Raw genomic sequence first — 18074 nt, 5'->3', positions numbered from 1 at the left:
TGATAATACTGCTCACTTTACATCAGCCTGGTCTCATTTACCTGCCATTATTGGCGACGCCCAGAACCTTGTCCTTCACAATCCAGTGGACGTGAGGTTTGGGGTCACCGCTGGCCTGGCAGTGCAGGACGGCAGTGTGTCCCTGGTATACCGACGTATGCTCTGGCTCCACTTTAAAGCGAACATACACTGCATGTGCAAGCATGGACAGAACAATAAGCAAAAAGCTCATTAATGTGAGGACACAATTGGTGAAATGGGTGCTTTTCATTATAGTAAAATGGTCTCTTAGAGGACATTAAATGCTGATTTGTTTGAATCGTAATAAGAAGAGTCAACATTAAGCCCCTCTAATAAATAAAAACTCTCTATGTGGGGTATTTCTACATCGAGAGTGGCTTACCGGCCACAATGAGGGTCACCAGGGCTCTGATCTCCCCCTGGAGGCTGTTGGAGGCGATGCAGGTGTAGTTGCCGGCGTCGTTGCGAGTGACCTTGTTGAAGCGGAGCTGGCCGTTCTTCTGATCCACGTGTGGCGGGAGATCTCCTCCATCTGAGGGGGCAGTAGGGGGTGAAAATATTGATTTATTAATACAATTAATATGTTTTCCGATTCAATATCGATTTGGAAAACTCTGTTAATTGTGCTATATTAGCTTGGCATCACACGTAAAACTGCTGGATGTAAAATTGTCGTCTTCTTGAGTTTTTTGGTGGTTGGCAAATAGCCCCAGCCACAATCAGACACATTTACAAAATCAAGCAAATTTGGTGTCAACCAACTGCACTGCATAATTTTAGCTGTACAAACATAGCACAATTAATTTATCAATTATGTTCGATTATGATGACGTGAAGACATGGGCAGGTTGATCTCTGGATTTTTTTTTTAACATAACTTAAAAATTTTAAACAGCAGAAACAAAAATCTTTCCTGCACAAACATGACACAGTTCATTGACACCACATTTCATTTGATTTTGTAAATGTGGGGGACTGGTTGACTTTCAATGACTTCTGGAAACATTTATTAATATCTTTAAAATGATAATGGCACGAAGGAAAATTTTTGCTGCACAAACATGTTTTTCAATTAATTATAAAAAAACGTGGGAGGTGGCAACTTCACTCAGGTGACACCATTTTATTTAAAATGAAAACAAAAAAATAGAAACCTTTTTTAGTGTTTTGCTGCACAGACCAGCACAAATGTAACAAATATTTGACACCAATTTTGTTTCATTTGAAGAAGGCAGGGGTGGCAACTTTAATCAGGTACTACAGTCTTGTTTTAACTTTTGAAAACCATATTAAGCCAAAGTGTTACTGTTCTACCATCTTATTTTCAGATATTTTACTACTCAAAAAGTTGAATATATACATTGTTAAAGTAATTACAATAAATTGATAATCCAAAAAATTACTTTTATAGTAATTAAAACAATACCAAAGTATTTAAAAGATTGAATCAAATTGATATTGAAACATGACTCAAAGAATACAAATTTAATTAAATTTTGAGGTTTTTCACAATACCCAGCCCTAGCAGGGAGTGGGTTAAGGAGGGAACTGGCTCTCCCTCTCAGTTAATGAAGACAAACGAGATGAGGTCTGCGATGATAAATCTTCCTCACAATGTTTGCTGAAGACCACGCAGGTTTTAACACGTCGCCTTAATGTTGACAAAGATCTGCAGGTTGCTACTGCTTCGTTTTGGGGTGAGATATTGTTCAGACAGCTTTTTCCTTATCAGATCTAGAACAACAGGGGGCAAAGGTTAAGCCAGAGCCATGCGTACCTGCTTTGGTCCAGCGGATTGTGGGGCTCTCTCGGCCCTTGGCAGAACACTGGATGGTGATCTCCTCATCCAGCTCAAGGCACTGGGACGGCTGTGGGGTGGGTGTGAATTTCAGCCGCTCTGAAACACAAGTTCCAGGGAAACATTACATGTGGTTAACACATGCGGTGAAAACACGGGGAGGTGGGGGAAGGTCAAAGCTTCTTTTGTGCAACTCTCCGTGCAGATGAAATGGAACCAAACTGATCTGCAGCGTCTTGCAAACATATGCAGAGCCTTTAAACATTTAGCAGCAAGTTTTCATTATTTTTTTGGAATTTTTGTAAAACATAAAATAGTACATACATTTTTTTGCACAACTTTTTCTAACAACTTTGCACATCTAGACACTAAAATGTTGCAACACTCTCTTCTCATAGTTCAGCGGTCTGCAACATTTACAATCCAAAGAGCCATTTTCACCCCAGGCCAGATAAATAAATCTTTTATAGAGCTACTAATGTAACCAAAAAACCTGTAAAACTTTGGGGGAAATTTCTACTTTAGGAAAATTGATGTAATTTTTAACTGCTTAACTGTCAACCTCAAAAGACATAAAACTTAAAAAAAAAAAAAAAAAAAAAAAAAAAAGTAAAATAATTTTTGAAAAATTCTGTAAAAAAAATACAGAAAACTATTTCTAACTTAATTCCAGGAAAAATAGATTTTAAAACAATATTAATAGTAATTTTAGTGACATTTCTGTGGAAATGTCACAAATTATTTCATGAAAAATCTGCATTAGTTATTATATCCATACTTAAAACCAAAAATGAGTTCTTTATTCATAGTTATTGAGAACCCCTGAGGAAAATTGTCAGATTGGATAGAGCACCGAGTTACTCGAACTCATACTTTCAAAAGGTTGCAGCTCGGAAAAACTGACCAGCTTCTCTGGACAACATGATGATGCTGCCACCACCGTGCTTCTCAGATGGGATAGTGAGGCCAGAATGATGCATTGTTAGCTTTACACCACAAAGTTTTACAGATAAACAAAGTAGTTTGATTTTGTAGCAGCTCCCTCCATTTGTTCCTGGAACAACTGGATTATAAATGAGATTAAATTACGTACAGCTGTTTTCCAATCAGGTTGGCTGAAGGAGTTCTAAAAAGTTACAATGACAAAGTCCCAATAAAACACAAGTTTGTGGTCACAAAGATAAGTGTGACCAAATTGCAGCAACAATGTCACACAACTTGATGATTACAAAGAGGCTGTGATTTATCAGAGGCTGAGAACAAGTAAACCTGCTGGTCATCGATCACTGTTTAGTGCTACGACAGGAGACAAGAATGCATGATGGAGATAAGGTGTTAAAACACAAACTTGGACCAAACCCACTATGCATGAGTCATGGTTAACACCTCTGTGGGTGTCCCTGCAGAAAGCCTATATAACACAGATTCCTGATTTAGCAGCCAAACACACAGGCCCTCAGGTATTAACTCGTGTTTGTTTCTTTTCTAGGAAAAAAAAACAAAAAAACCAACATTTTGATTTCATCCATTTCACACAACCTTCCAGCAGAGAAAGAATTTAAATGGCCGTACGGATCATTAGAGCGTTCCCCCTGCAGCTTACCCAGCACAGTGACTCGAGCTTGGCCAGACAGGCGGCCGCCGATGGTCCTGGTTTCACAGCCGTACATTTGAGAGTCGTACACCTCCACGTTGTTGATCCTCAGGGTGCCGTTAGAAAACAGTTTGAAACGAGAGTCCTGGAGGGTAAAATGAAGAGGGAAAAAACACTCCAAGTGTGACTTCTTAACAACTTTGTATGTTGTTAAGAAAAGCAGACAGCTGTGAATGACAACAAACCTCAGGTATGATCTCCATGCCATTGCGGAACCAGGAGACCTCAGGCTGAGGGTTGGCCTGCGCGTGGCAGTGGAGGTAACCTGGTTTACCTTCCTCTAAGCTGCTGTCCAGAGGTTTGGACACCCAGACCGGGGGAGCTGTGGAGGCACAGAGAGACGTCAGTATGCAACATCAGTTTATAGTCACCATGTACACTCAACTCCCTCTGACGGATCTTGGATCAAACTGTATTAATATCAATGCTAATTATTATTATTTTGGTTTTCTTTGGACCTTTTCTATGACCTAAAAAACAAAAAAACCTAAATATTATGGCTTTAAGAGTAGAAACTACGAGCATAGAAGAATTAACATCACAATTACTGGAAATTATGCTCAACAAAGCATTAAAATAATCACTCAATTAGTTATTTAAAATTCTTGTATTTTCCTTATATTTTTAAAGGAACCATTTAGTTTTTTTTCTTCAGGAAATAAAATGTAATTTTGTTATAACTTCATTTTATTGAAGAACCACTTATGTATATGTGAAAAAACCCCAAATACATTTAAATGTTTATTACAGCTGTTAAAGCTAAGAACTTTGGGTTTTAGTATTTTTAATATCTTCCTAATTATAATGGCTGCACAGACAAAATGTTCCCTGAATATAAACATGATGAATAATGTTTTTGTTTGCATTTTACAGGGACATGCAGTCATTTTGGTAAATAATCTCAAAGATATGTGAATAATCCCATCCCAGCTTTACCTGGGTCCCATCCCAGGTAAAGCTTCATTCAAACATCGCCAGCTTGCATTAGTAGCTCAAGAAGGTTTCCCCGTTTCACTTACTTGCGACGGTGAACGTGACATCCTGGGTTCTGCGCCCGGCCTTGTTTTGAGCCACACAGGTAAAGGCGCCCGAGTCTCCCTCTTCCGTCCGGTTGAAGACCAGGTCCAGGTCTTCCTGGTACACCCGGCCCTCCGTGGGCACCCTGTGACCTTCCCTCTCCCACCACACCTCGGGGTCGGGCCTCCCTGCTGGGGGGTAACAGGTCACCCGCTGCATGGTGTCGGTGGTGAACACCCTTGACATCCTTGGCGACATGCTTCCGATGTCTGCAGCAAAGAGCAAGGAGATGGAAATAATGGAGCGTGAAGTAAGGACTTAAAACGTTCCAATTGATTTAATTTAATCATCAATTTTCTTTCAGAGTCACTGAAGCATTTTGATTTGGCCCTGAGCAACACTAATTCCCAGTTGAGGGATTTCTTGACTTGTTAAAGTAAATCCTGTGATTTTAGGAGCAAGTTGCAGAAACCAGTGGAAGGAAGACAAACAGAGAACAGGTTGGACTTAAGAGGGGGATTAACTTCTGTTTGGTGGGTCACGCCAAAAATCAGCAGCCCCTAAATACAAAGAGCAATGAGATCTGTTACAGGTCACAAGACCTTCATCTGCTGTTAGCATTGATACCCAAGTGCAAGTCATTAATACTTCATAACAGAGAGAGCAAGAGAGAGAGGAAATAAAGGAAAGAAACAAAGTAAGAAAGAAAGAAAAAGAAAGCATGAATGACAATAGAATAATGGGGAAGGGAAAAGGTAGAGGGGAAAAGAAAATGACAAATTCAGGGAAGAAAAAAACAGAAGGAAAGAAAGAAACAAGTAGAAAGGGAGGTAGGATGGAAGAAAAGAAAGATAAATGAAGGACACAAAAAGTAAGGAAGGAAACTTGGAAAAAAGGTGGTAGGACACAAGGAAACAAAAAAATTAAGCAACACAAACAAGGAAATAAATTAGGTTATAAGAATGCAGAGCAGGAGGTAAGTAAATAAGGGAGGAGAGAAAGGAAGAAAGGATGGAATGAAAAATAAGAGGGGGCATGAGGTAGGAAAAATCAAAAGACACAAGGAAGGTTGAAAGAAAGGAAAAACACACCAACAAAAGAGAAATAAAAGACACAAAGCAGGAAGGGAAAAGGACTAATATTTAAACAACGGATAGGGAATACAGCCAGGAAATAATTTAAATAATTTAATTTTTAGATACTTATCCAGACCTGGGAAACACTGAAAAATGAAGAAGGTGGAGCAGAAATGGAACTATCTATTACTGTGACACAAAACTACATGTGGTGCCAGGTGGGAAATATGGCATTTATATACATCTGTGGATCTGTGGGTTAAAACTGCAGATTCAGTCATTTCTCGTTAATCCCTGACCCTCGGGATAAAGAGGAAAGCAATCAGGTGATCAGGTCTTTGAAATGCTTAGAAAATTCCAACCCTGAGCTGAGTCGCAATGCTGGACTTGCATGCACATGCATTGGAAAATTCAAGATGAGAAGCTTGATGCTGATTAAAACTATTCTGTAGGGAGTTTTTCCAAGTTTATGTATTTGGACTCTATAACACAAATTCATACTGTACTTGGCATACGTTTATTTGGAAAATAATTAGATTTATACTTTTTCATGGTGTTTTGCTGTATTGTCTTTTCATTGTCTGTTTCAGCAACATCAGGATGTTATTTGTTACTGATGGCCTCTGCCTGCCAGGTGTTGTTTACTCTGCAGAAAGCCCAAAGGTCTGAACAAGTCTGGAAAACACCTGGAAATAATGTGATCCACTGGCGTCTTCGGCGCATACTGGATTCAGCAGGGCCGGATGTCCGTATGGGAATCTGATCATCATCACGGAAATCTGGCTCTAAGTGAAAGGAGGGGAGTGCAGCGTAGAGCCATGGACGGGGTCAGGGCGTAACATAAGCCCTCCTCAGATTTCAGAAACAGGTTTTCGTCCGTCACCAATTGAACAGCTGCAGTTTAATGTGTGCACGTGTGTGTACCAGCTATTTGGAGAGATGCAGTCTGTGTAACAACGGATCCACCGGTGCCACGTCCCACACACTTGTAGTTTCCTGTGTACTTGGGTTTGACTTGTGTGATTAGGAGACTGCCGTTGGACAACAGGGACACGCTGCGGAGGACAAACACATAAAAGCAGACGATTTTAATGAGATGGGTGCATGAATTTGACAGAACATGACCAGGGCCCCTACACACACTGGGTGTGAGAATTTCATACCAATTCAGACTCAAGTTTTCAGAGCTCTTGGTTCATCTTTTAGGCGATTTTAAATTTGCAAATACAAACGTTCCTCATGAATTTATTGCTGATATTTCTACAGCGGTCTGGAATGAAGGAAGGAAGGATGGATGGACAGACGAAAGATATGGGCCAAAGTATTTATACAAGGATGGACCAAAATATAGATGGATGGAACAATGGATGGGTGACTGGCTGGCTGGACTGTCAGTTGGTTGGTTGGACAGATGGATGGATGACTGGAATACATGAATGAATGGGTGGATAAATGACAGACATCGATGATGGAAGAAATGGATGGATGGACGAAAGCTATTTATGGATGGATGAATGGAAGATATATGAATGACTAGACCAAAAGATTAATGGATGTATGGACTGACAGATTGATGTAAAGAAAAAGAGAGAATAAGATCTGAACATGTAAATCTATTTTTTTATGTTTATCCGGACCCGGAAACTGCTGATAAATTCCAGCCTCTGCAGCCCAGGCAGCCTGGACAGCTCCCTGTCTGCATTCCAGTACATGCAACAACAACGTTCTCCGCAACAAACCCAAACTCATCAGCAGGAAATTCCCAGCTCAATTCCTTCATCCTTGACAAGTAAGTCCATCCTGCCTGAACTGGGCTGCTTCACATAAAAACAATCACCAACGTCTCACAGGAGAAGTGGGGGGAAAAGAATCAACATCCCACTGAGAAAAAGTCTACAGTAAAAGAAAGGAAAGATTCCCACAATCTGCTATAATTAAAAATAAAACTTCTATCCTTCAGGGGGTGAAAGCTGCCAGCTGGACCCAAGTTGCTGGCAGCTTCAGTGTGAGTGATGGAAAGGATGCAAAGTAATTAAAGACTGACCTTAAGCCATAGTGAGATGGAAATCTCACATGTGATAGTATCACTAAAGGCAAATCAGCAGCTCATCACAAATTGATAAGAAAGTATTGTGGATTTAGTTGAAAAACACATACATCTAATAAAAGAAAAAGTAAAATGCTTTTGGGGTTATTTTAGAAGAAGAATCGTCCAGGATTGACTGAATCCCTGAGGCAGAGCGATACTTCAGTCATCTTGTCTTCGTTCTCCAGGAAGAGGAAAGGAAACGAGCTGCGGGACTTTGAGTACGTTTTCCCCATGATGGCAATGAAAACGACTTCACTCCGAGGGAAACCTCTAAAATAACCTCACAAGAAAATAAGTCAAGACAGACTTTTTGTCCCTTAAAAAAAAAATTCCTCATAGCTCTGCTTCACAGTTTGCACAACGGCCTTGAGCTTAAACATGTCTATTTTCTCCTGATTTCAAAACATCTGAAAACCAATCTTCATCTGATAATCAAACAAAATGTGCAGAGGGTTATCTAAACAGCTATGTTGCCCACAGGGAGCTGCATTTCTCTGATGTTACAATCAGCTCACATCAATAAACAAGAATACACAAAACTCAACGCTACCTGGGAATTCCTCAACCAACAAATGCAGATTTTAAAGAGGAATCAAACAATTTTGCGCCATCAATGCCTTTTGCTTTTTACATAAATGAATAACTAGAAAGTAAGACTGTTGTAAGTGATTATTTTAGTAATTGATAAGCCTGCCACAACAAGCAATAATCAGTTAATCACAGGATAAATTCTGATTAATATTTTTTGAAGACCAATTTTGCTTACAATCCATTTTATTTATGATTTTGGTCTTGTGTGTTAAAGTTGCAATTATTTGCATCAATATCATTGTTTATTGTAATAATTTCTAGGACAATTTATTGTCCAGAAAAATTTACTTTTTTCTGACAGGCCTCATCATTGATTATCCTGACAAATAATTGTGTGATCAAATAATAAATTCCCTTTCTGTAGTAGCTATGTACTTAAGCTAGTTAAAGAAATATATTAACTAATCAAGGTGAGTGGCAACAACTCACTCATTGGTTTCCTAGCAACAACCTGTTGAGTAATTTGTGCAGCAACAGTTTCAGGTTTTGCCACTGTACCTTGTAACCACTTAAAAATAAAAATAAGAAAACAAAACAATGGCATGCAGTGAAAACTGGGGATAGAACAGAAAAGGTCATGTGCCAATATGGCAACATTTCTGATATTTAAAACAAAACTATTGTTTTATAATTATATAGTTCAGCCATATTGTGCATCTCTAATCTACAGGTGACAAAAAAACATTTTTGGGAGACGCTTATGTAAAGCGCTGAGGAAAAATGTATGGAAATTGCATCGTTGTTGTCAACAGTTTGGCTTCGGATGTGGGAGGTTTAATTATGCTCTACTTTGTGTTACGTTTCGTAAAATCTCAAAGAAATTGAAGTTTTAGGTTGGAATGGGACAAAATATGAATAAATGGTGTGTTTGTAATGGCTGCACTGAGATGAGATGACTGCAGCCTGAGGGCATTTTCCACTCACTGTGAGAACACTGGAGGACTGCAGAGAAAGGCTTTGTTCAAGTGATGTATGGCAGACTGCCCATTGTTAAAGCTATGGCTTCCCTGGAAGAGCAATTTGTCTAAAGCTCGAGAAAGAGAGCCATGAGGATAATGCAAAAGGTTTCTACTAACAGGAAGTGGAGCAGCTTAGGAAGGTGGATGCTTATGTTTGTGTTGTGAAATGATAGAAAGAGTTGAAAGTTGGATGATCAGCCGGTATGAGTAAGAAGGGGAAGAAACAACATGAGGAAGCAATTTACCGAGACTTGTTAACCAGCAGCTCGTTCTCATGGTACCACTCCAACGTGGGTTCAGGCTCCGCAGTAAACTGACAATGGAACATGGCTTCTTCATTCTTCAGCACCACCTGGTTCTCAGGGGTGACCACCGGCTTCGGCACGCTCTTATCTATGAGACAGACAGACAAACGTATGCATGTTTACATGTGGAAGCAGCAGAACAAGTTCTAACTGCAGCAACAATTGATTTCACATTCATTACTGAAGTCTTTCCTCTTTAGCAGTCATATGGATAACCACAAGAATAATCACACACAGATGCTGGATCCATGTCAGGCTCTTCTGTGTACTTTTCAGTGAAGCTGCTGTAAGTGTATACATTGTTTGCTTTTCTCTCTTTCTGCAGGTGTAGAAGCAGACTTCTAAGGTGTTTTCTTGTTTTCTCTCTAGTGGAGCATTATGATAAAAGCCATAATGCTCCTATTGTGAAGTAAATCTCTGTGACTTCTCTGTGGCACTCCAATGACAATAATTCTGATTTCTACACTGCTGGATAGCACACGTAAATAAAAAAAAATTTAAAAAGAGAGAAGCAAAGGTGTACTCATTTTTAAAGCAGTTTGTCAATTTCAGCTCCATCTTTGCTTAATGAATATGCAAAATGTGAGTATTAATACTCTGGATGTGAGATTTAAATGATTCCCAAATCTGGTAGAGCGTATATTATTTTATAATTTTCCAAACAAGCATTCTTGGGTAAACTTTGTTCTACTCTGATATGCCAAAGGAAAGATTGGCTGTACAATAGAAGCAGGAGAGGAAATATTGTACTCAAAATACAATATAAAACTGCTGAGCTCCATACAGGAGGTGAAGCATGTAAATACTCTTAAATCTAAGCAGGTTTACAGATTTGGGTCAAAACTTCTAATTTTCACACCTATGAGGAGGAGGAATGGTGCCAGAAGGAGCACTGGGATAAGGCTCAAGGTTAGTTCTGGAAAAACTGAGAACAAAAAAAGGTGTGTAGTTGGAGTACACCTGGCCCACCCAAGAAATTAGTGGGATGGCCTCAATATACAGGAAAAACAGGATAAATTTGCTTTTTCTCACAATGACGCCTATTAGAGAGGCAGACGGCGGCAAGACTGTAACTGGAAGCTTGTAGGGTTTTGTTCCCCCCATGCAGGTGTTATCGCAGCACTTGAGAGTCTTACAGGTGGGTAATTAAAATGAAGAAGGGTGTTGGGTTTCTCCAGCACAGACATGCTGCTGCATTAACTTTAAAGCCACACATAATGGATTAAACAACAGATTCTGGAGGAAAACAAACAGCCTCCCTGAACAGCAAACTGTCTGAAAGCAGCCGCTGCACTCAGATCATCAGTGGGATCTTTGCGCTTCAGGATATCAAGTTATTATTCGCTTTGCACGTTTTTATGTTTATATTTCAGTCTGCGTGGGAGGCGGGAAATGAAGGTACAAGTACACTCTTATAATCTCATTAGATTCTCTTTCAGGGCTTCATCTCCTCACTAATGGTGTTTAAACTGACTTCCTATCCTTTCATTTTCAGCAGCAGCAGACTTGGAAAAAGGCAGGGAAAACCCACATAAAAAAGAAAGAGTAATGTGAATGAATGTTAGGATTTTAAAGCTTATCTCCAACTCAGGGGTTTGCCTGGAGCACTTTGAGCCAATCTGTTAAATTGGTGATCTAGAGTCCCACTTAACAGAAAGGGACATTTTGTAATCCAATTACTTTTTCAAAACATTGTTGCATAAAAAAAAATCATTTATATTTTGTCATGTGTAATTTTATGTATATTTTAAATAACTCTCGGTTTTTTATAAAACTTGGAAAAAAATAATTAAAATATTTTATGACTAAAAAAAGATAGTGCACTTAAAAAAAAATACTGGAAATTTTAGTGTATACAGTGCTCTGAACAAGTATTTGGCTCTTAACAGATTTTAATTTGTTTTTTGTTATAGTTAAATGTCTCAGATCAAACAAACCAGAAATCCTGAATTTCTGTCTATCAATTGTTAATCTTAAACTCATTAATTTTTTTTGCGACGCAGCAGAACAATGATCCAAAGCAGCAAGCGTATCTCTGAATGGCTCTAAAAACACAAAAATGAGATTTTGGAGAGGCATAGTCAAAGTCCAATAGAGAGACAGCGAAAACCCTGAAAACCCTGTAATAAATTTAAACAGTTCTCCAAAAAGTGGACCAACATTCCTCCAGAGTGATAAAAAAAACACTCATTGCCTGTTCCTGGAAACGCTCGCTGTAGCAACCATGGCTGGTACAACTGGTTATTATGTTTACGAGGCAATTACTGTTCACACAGGTTACTTTGGGTAGCATAAAATTATAATTTGATAACTGTGTTTTGTATTTACTCAGACCTTTTGTCTGATATTAATACTGGTTGTTAATCTTAAACATTTAAATGTTGCAAAAAAGCAAAAACAGAAAGACCATGGATGTTAGCTTCTGCAGTAGTCCTAAGATGGTTTCAACTGTGTGTGTTAATACATATTAAGGTACATTTGTTGTTTGGAAAAATAGGCAGCTGTAAGCATTTTTGGATGAGCATTTGTAGCTTTTAGTTGTTTGCAAGTCGCTCCGGGGGTCTATTGCATTGTGACGGAATCAGACAGAAAAATTTCCTAACGTAGATCTTTCCATTGATTTTTCACTGTTTGAGTTAATAATCCTCACTGGCCTCAATGTTAAGCTCACTGGGATTTTCTAGCAGCTGTTTTGGGTTACAGCTTCCAGAGTTACCAGCCTTAAAGTATCATTAAAGGCAGCAACAGAAATCTGGTCTAGTATTTTGTTATTGAAATTTGGTGGAAACCTGCCACTGGTATCTTTGAGTTTTTGACCATTTGTTATTGTTATTATACTTTTTTGCTTAAATAATGTCAAGTGAATCATAAATAAGTTTCATCATCACTTCTTTAAGAGTGAGAAGGAAAAACGTCTCACCTATGACGGAGAGTGTGAAGTTGCTGCTGCTGCAGACGTAGCCGGCTGCGTTTCTGGCGCAGCAGTAGTAAACCCCGCTGTCATCCGGACTGGCACTCTGGATGGTCAGAGTTCTGTCCTTGTTGTTGGTCTGATGGCTGCTCTCCATCAGCTTCACTCCATCTTTGAACCACTGGCAGGTCGGCCTGGGAGGGAGGGAAGGAGAGCAGGACTCGGGATGGAACGTGTTGTCAACAAACACACACTTTTCTACTTTAGGGATCTGATGTAGAACCAGAGGTCAACAATTACCGCGGGTGTCCATCGATGTGACAGCGCAATATAACCGGAGTCGAGTTCTCAATTTCCTCTTCAGAAGCTGGCTCCTTCAGAGTCACACCACCACTCTCCAGCCCTGCAGAGCAAAAACGAAGCAGAGTCCGGGAGAAGGACAGGAGGAAAAATGGAGTTAAGTGGTCATCCTGTCATCTGTCTACACAGGACAAATAGCAGCACAAATGAGAGCAGCAGGGAAGAGGAAGGTGTGCGACATCATCATTGTGACAGCCAGAGCCACGGCAGCGAGCGACCACAGCTCTTGTTTTGCCAACGTCACCGAACCACTCCACTCATCCGAGTGAGATGGGCTTCAGCTTGGCTTCATTAGTCATTTAAAGGACGCTTCATCGACTCCCTGGGATAAGGGATGCACCGCTGTCAAAAAATGAGCCAGAGGGGAAAGCAAGCAACGAGGCAAAACTTTTAAAAGATTTCAGACGCATTTCTTCAGAATATTATTTTCAAGCTTGTCTGCACCTCTAGAGAAGGTTGGAGATAACATTTCACCAAAGGCAGAGAGAATTATGCAAAACTTGATTGGTTGTCTTAGAGTAGGAAATGAAAAAGGGAGGAAGGAAAGAGAAGTGGAGGAGAATTTATGTCATTTGTTGAAAAGAATAAAGCAAATTGCTCAGGAAGAAGAAGGTAATGTCATGAATCTACCGCTGAAAAGATGACCCCATACACCGGCTGATTTATATAATCAAAAATGCAAATCTCAGGCCAGAAGCACATTCAAGTATTTTTCTCCTATATGTACAAGGTTGAACCAACCGTGCATCAAATACCAACCTTCAAATCCACATCAAATGAAATTGATTATTTTTTTTTCTCCAAGTAATCTCAGAGGTATAACTTGGAACTGCCAGCTCATAAACTGTGGCATTGAAATGACTAAAAACTAATACTTTAATATTTTGTGGAAAATTGCTGGAAAGCTTGTGTAATAAATTGCACATGCTTTTCAATTTCAGTTACAGTTCAAAATGATCACATGAATGTAATTTAGTATTTTTACGGAAATGTGGAAATCCCCAGGGGAGGAAATGCATCAGAAAATGAAGAATTTCATGGCATTTATTCATGCGATCAAACAAATCTGCATTTTTACGATGAATAATAATAGAGTGGGAAGCTTGCAGTCCATGCATATCAGAGGTATATCAAATACCCATCATTGTCACGGTAACTACTGAATGCATTATTGCATTTGCAAAGGAATGCTTTAATGCAGTATTTCCACGGCTATCACATTTCAAGTGTTGTGCTTTAATGTTGTGCATAGAAATTATTTAATGGGTCATATGAAAGTTTATTAACAGAGATGAGAAAACTGAAGAACAGTTTATGATGATGGAGAAGGCAGAAGCAAGGGCTGAACATTCAACAGATATTTTTAAATTTAACTATTTAAGTCGTTCTATGTAATATTAGAAATGTATTAAGTGATAAAGATAAAAAAAATATTTCTTTATAAATAATTGAATAATGTAATTGCCTAAAATACAATTACCAAATTCTTTTAGTGAATGCTTGATCATTTGTAGCAAAGGATGAATCGGCAGCTAAAAAAGTCAAACAACATGTGAAAAGTTTAATCCTTTATGCTTGACTGATCAATACAGTGGAGGGATAATCTGTTGATTATTTTTGGGATTAACTGATTAATAACTGAATAACAAAAGGCGCTGAACTGGAGATCGTCTCTCAACCAGGTGAAGCTAAACCTTTCTCACTTGAGTTCTGGGTAGAACATATGATTATATAGAATTTAATTGGACTGATCCGATTTAAATTTGTACCTATATAACTGTGGACTGGAAATAGTTGCAATAAATGTAATGTTTCTAAAACTCATCTGAGAATCACAATTACACTGAGCTCTTATGATTTATTCACAACACATAACCAGCTCCCACCTACCTGGATTTCCAACTCTGTTTTGTTTACTGTACAAATATTTACAGCTTACATCAAGTAAAAAACAGCAACTGTATGTTGTTTATGTGATGATATACAAGCACAAAACTCCATCTGCTGTGGCGTTGCTAACAGACTTTGCTTGGGTTTGCAGGTATAATCACGACTCTGTTGGGTTTGTGTACATGCGCTGTGCATGTATTTATGCAAGACATTCCACTGGAGCTGAGATTTATTCCTAAGGCCTGTGGCTTGATGGTACGCCTGGATCATCTATGAAATATGCATGGCATGAGCCAATCTGAGACAGCGGAGGAGAGGAAGGAGAGACGCAGCTCCCCTGTGAGGTCACATGGGGCGCTAGAGGAAGACTTGTCATGAAGAATTACGCTCCAACCTGGCAGAGCTCCGCACCCTGAGGTGTCATAGCAAACCGTCTCTACAGTAACAAGGCCTCCATCCCTGTTGTTTATCTCTCTGGCTGAGCCAGGCAATGCTCATTAGAGCCTACTCAAAGCAGATGCCCAACAACTGCGTGAGTGCTCTCACTCTGCTTTTCAGCGAGTCATTTAAGGTGCGAGAGACGAGTGTACAGATGTGCTGGTGAGGGGTGATGCACAGATAATGACGCTGGGCTTGTAAACATGCCTGCAGATATACTCAAATTATAAAGACTCCAGAAGATAACAATTGGTTGCACTTCCTGTTCAAGGTCAACAGCTTTGACAACTTGGTTGGGGGGAGGGGACAGAGGATAAGTCAGCAAGAGGACCCGGGGCCAGACACTTAGCGAGTCACTGAAAGCAAAACGGACAAGGAATCTGTGACTCAAGAGCCGAAATAATCTGAAGGAAATGTCCAATTTATGGGCAGAAAAAAAGAAAAGAAAAAAAAAACGATTACAGAAGGATCTTGTTTCAGAGCTTTTCCAATGTGGTTTTAAATGTTACACAGCACTGAATTGGCTCTTCTAAAAGTTTTAAATTATATATAGTTTTAGCTACAAACTCTGGTAACTGTGTAGTTCTTTTCAGTTTAGATTTAACTGCTGCATTTGATGAAGTGGAGCACAATGTTTCACTCTCTCATTTGGCACAGTGGGTGGGCATTAGGAAAACACCAAAAGACTAGTTCAAGTCCTACTGAACTAGTAAGATCCTCTATCACAGGTGTCAAACTTCAGTTATGCAGTTCTTTGATGTACCACAGGTACAAAACACTGGAATGAAATTAATTACCTCCTCCTTGTCTAGATCAGTTCTCCAGAGCCTCGCTAATGACCTAATTATTCTATTCAGGTGTGGTGGAACAGAGGCACATCTAAAAGTTGCAAGACACTGGCCCTTGAGGACTGGAGTTTGACACCCCTGCTCTATGTGGGGTGCCAAATGGCTGGGTTTGAGGCTCCTTTCTATTTGCCTTATATTTGTTTCTGCTTGGCTCCACATTAAAGAAGCATGGTGTGCTCTTCCACTGTTATGCAGATGATAGTCAGATTTCTATCCCACATAAAAACAACAATGGAAGCTGTTTAAATTCCATTGTATGAAACACGTTCTTGCTGTGCAATCATTGCCTTTTCTGTAAACAAAAAAAAAAAAGTAATTTTCACATAAATAGATTACGAATGGAAAAGGAAAAAAAAAAAAAAAAACTGTTTTGTTCTCTTTGCATTAAAAAAAATTGTTTAGATGCAACACAGACCAGAAAGTTCCCTTTTTGTGTTTTGTGACTTCAACAATTCCTTCCCCTTGTTAGGGTGTGTCCCACACATGGATTGTGGTGAGCTGAAAACATGGCTTCTTATGGTTTTCTTTCATCAATATCCCAATAAACTTTATTGAAGGTTGCAGTTGTAATGTTTGCAAAAAGTTAGAGTATAAATGCTTTTGAAAAGCTCTGCAAATATCTCAAGATTAATAAACAATAGAATCTAACAAATGGTTGCAATCAACTATCCAAATAAACCTCCAGTGAACAATGTCTGTTGGACAAATTTCCTTTTTCACATTCATCCTGTTTATTATTAAACAGCCGCTCATTCTGCTCCTCGAACAGCTCCATTCACGGTTCAGGTTTCGCCAGCTGTCAAAGTTGCAAACAGAGGATACTCTTTCATAACCTATTAAAGGGGGGAGAAATACTCCCCGTAATTCCTCTCAGAATTTACGACGAAGTGTTGTAGCAGGCCTGGCCCCTGACGCCATAATTAGGGACGTATAATTATGTTGGGAGGCAGAACAGGAAACACGATCGTCATAATAGAGAAAATGTGTGGATAGATACAGCCAACATTCATCGGTAAGTTGAATGTGCGTGACTTTCATTCAGCGAGGCAAGTTGTTGCCATGGTGAAGGGTCTTTGCAGCAGTAAAACAATAAAAAAGTCATTACCTTGACAAGAAGTGAGCTGGACTTGAGTGGCAGAGCCATGTGTGCTGGGATTGTTCTTATACTGTAAACACCAACACACCCTGCACGGTTTGGGCCAGCTGTCAGGACGGGTCAGATTTTATCAGCTGTGTCCGACAGCAGTCAAACGGAGCAGCGGAAAATCAAGAAGATGTTTGTGATGAGGAAGACTCCTTAGGAAAATGAAAATCATCGTCAAGATGAATGAACTGTGACAGGAGCAGAAAAAGTGGAGCTGCACTAGTGGCTTCTGCTGGATAAATGTAGGTTAAGGACTGCGTGACCAAAGCAAAGATGGTGCACACATGTGCAAGGAGGCATGTGCTTTCAGATCTGAATTGCATTATTTCAGTATTTGACTCATTTCTGGAAGCTATGTCCCCAAATCCAGAACAGAGCTGGCCAGCATCTTTTGAGACTCACGCGGAGAAACTAATGCTTGAGAGGCCTGAGCCCAGGGTCTCTGCAGGAGACCACTGACCAAACAGGACAAAAGAGTTTCAGACAGGGGCTAAAACCTCTATTAGTAAAAACAGAGGGGGGGTAATTTCTCTTGAATAACTGAGACAGGATTAGCCCACCCACCACTGAAGGCAAGACAAATTAACTCACTCTTCAGTGGGGGAGGGGCAACAGCCGTCAAGTCCATGTACAATGCATATGGAGCACCCACCCCTCCTTACAAGATGCATTTACTGCCATGCACGCAAACTTACACACACATCACTGAACGCACAAGCAGAATTAATGCCGAAGGGGCTGACGTTAAAACTGCAGAAGACTCCGTCCTCCGTTTAATCCATGTTGTGTAAATATGGCACAATTCATCAAAACAAGGCTGGATCCTCCTCCAGGAACAAGGCCAACATGTAGCATCGAGTTATGGCTATACTTTGCTTCCTGCAAGAAATTTAATTATAAACTTCTCATTATTTGGCTTTAGGTTTCTTTTTGAGCACCAAAACAAAGCAATGTTTAGTTTAGTTGCACGTAA

General features: G+C 39.6%; 1 protein-coding gene across 2 annotated transcripts in view; it reads right to left on the bottom strand.

Annotated features, from left to right (window-relative positions):
* ptk7b (protein tyrosine kinase 7b) overlaps positions 1-18074 on the bottom strand; it is an 81388-nt gene that overhangs the window by 11171 nt on the left and 52143 nt on the right. For both annotated transcript variants that reach the window (XM_044137520.1, XM_044137521.1), the window contains 10 exons: positions 12722-12824; positions 12431-12615; positions 9451-9598; positions 6491-6621; positions 4493-4759; positions 3659-3795; positions 3423-3558; positions 1799-1918; positions 404-553; positions 42-189 (listed from right to left, as the gene is read on the bottom strand). In XM_044137520.1, the coding sequence (XP_043993455.1) occupies positions 42-189; positions 404-553; positions 1799-1918; positions 3423-3558; positions 3659-3795; positions 4493-4759; positions 6491-6621; positions 9451-9598; positions 12431-12615; positions 12722-12824 (1525 nt within the window). The remainder of the gene's footprint in view (positions 1-41; positions 190-403; positions 554-1798; positions 1919-3422; positions 3559-3658; positions 3796-4492; positions 4760-6490; positions 6622-9450; positions 9599-12430; positions 12616-12721; positions 12825-18074) is intronic.

The sequence above is a fragment of the Gambusia affinis genome, linkage group LG13 (assembly GCF_019740435.1).
Source record: "Gambusia affinis linkage group LG13, SWU_Gaff_1.0, whole genome shotgun sequence".
Taxonomy (NCBI): Eukaryota; Metazoa; Chordata; class Actinopteri; order Cyprinodontiformes; family Poeciliidae; genus Gambusia; species Gambusia affinis.
Note: the sequence above shows the minus strand (reverse complement) of the source record. Positions and strands in the feature narration are given on the sequence as shown.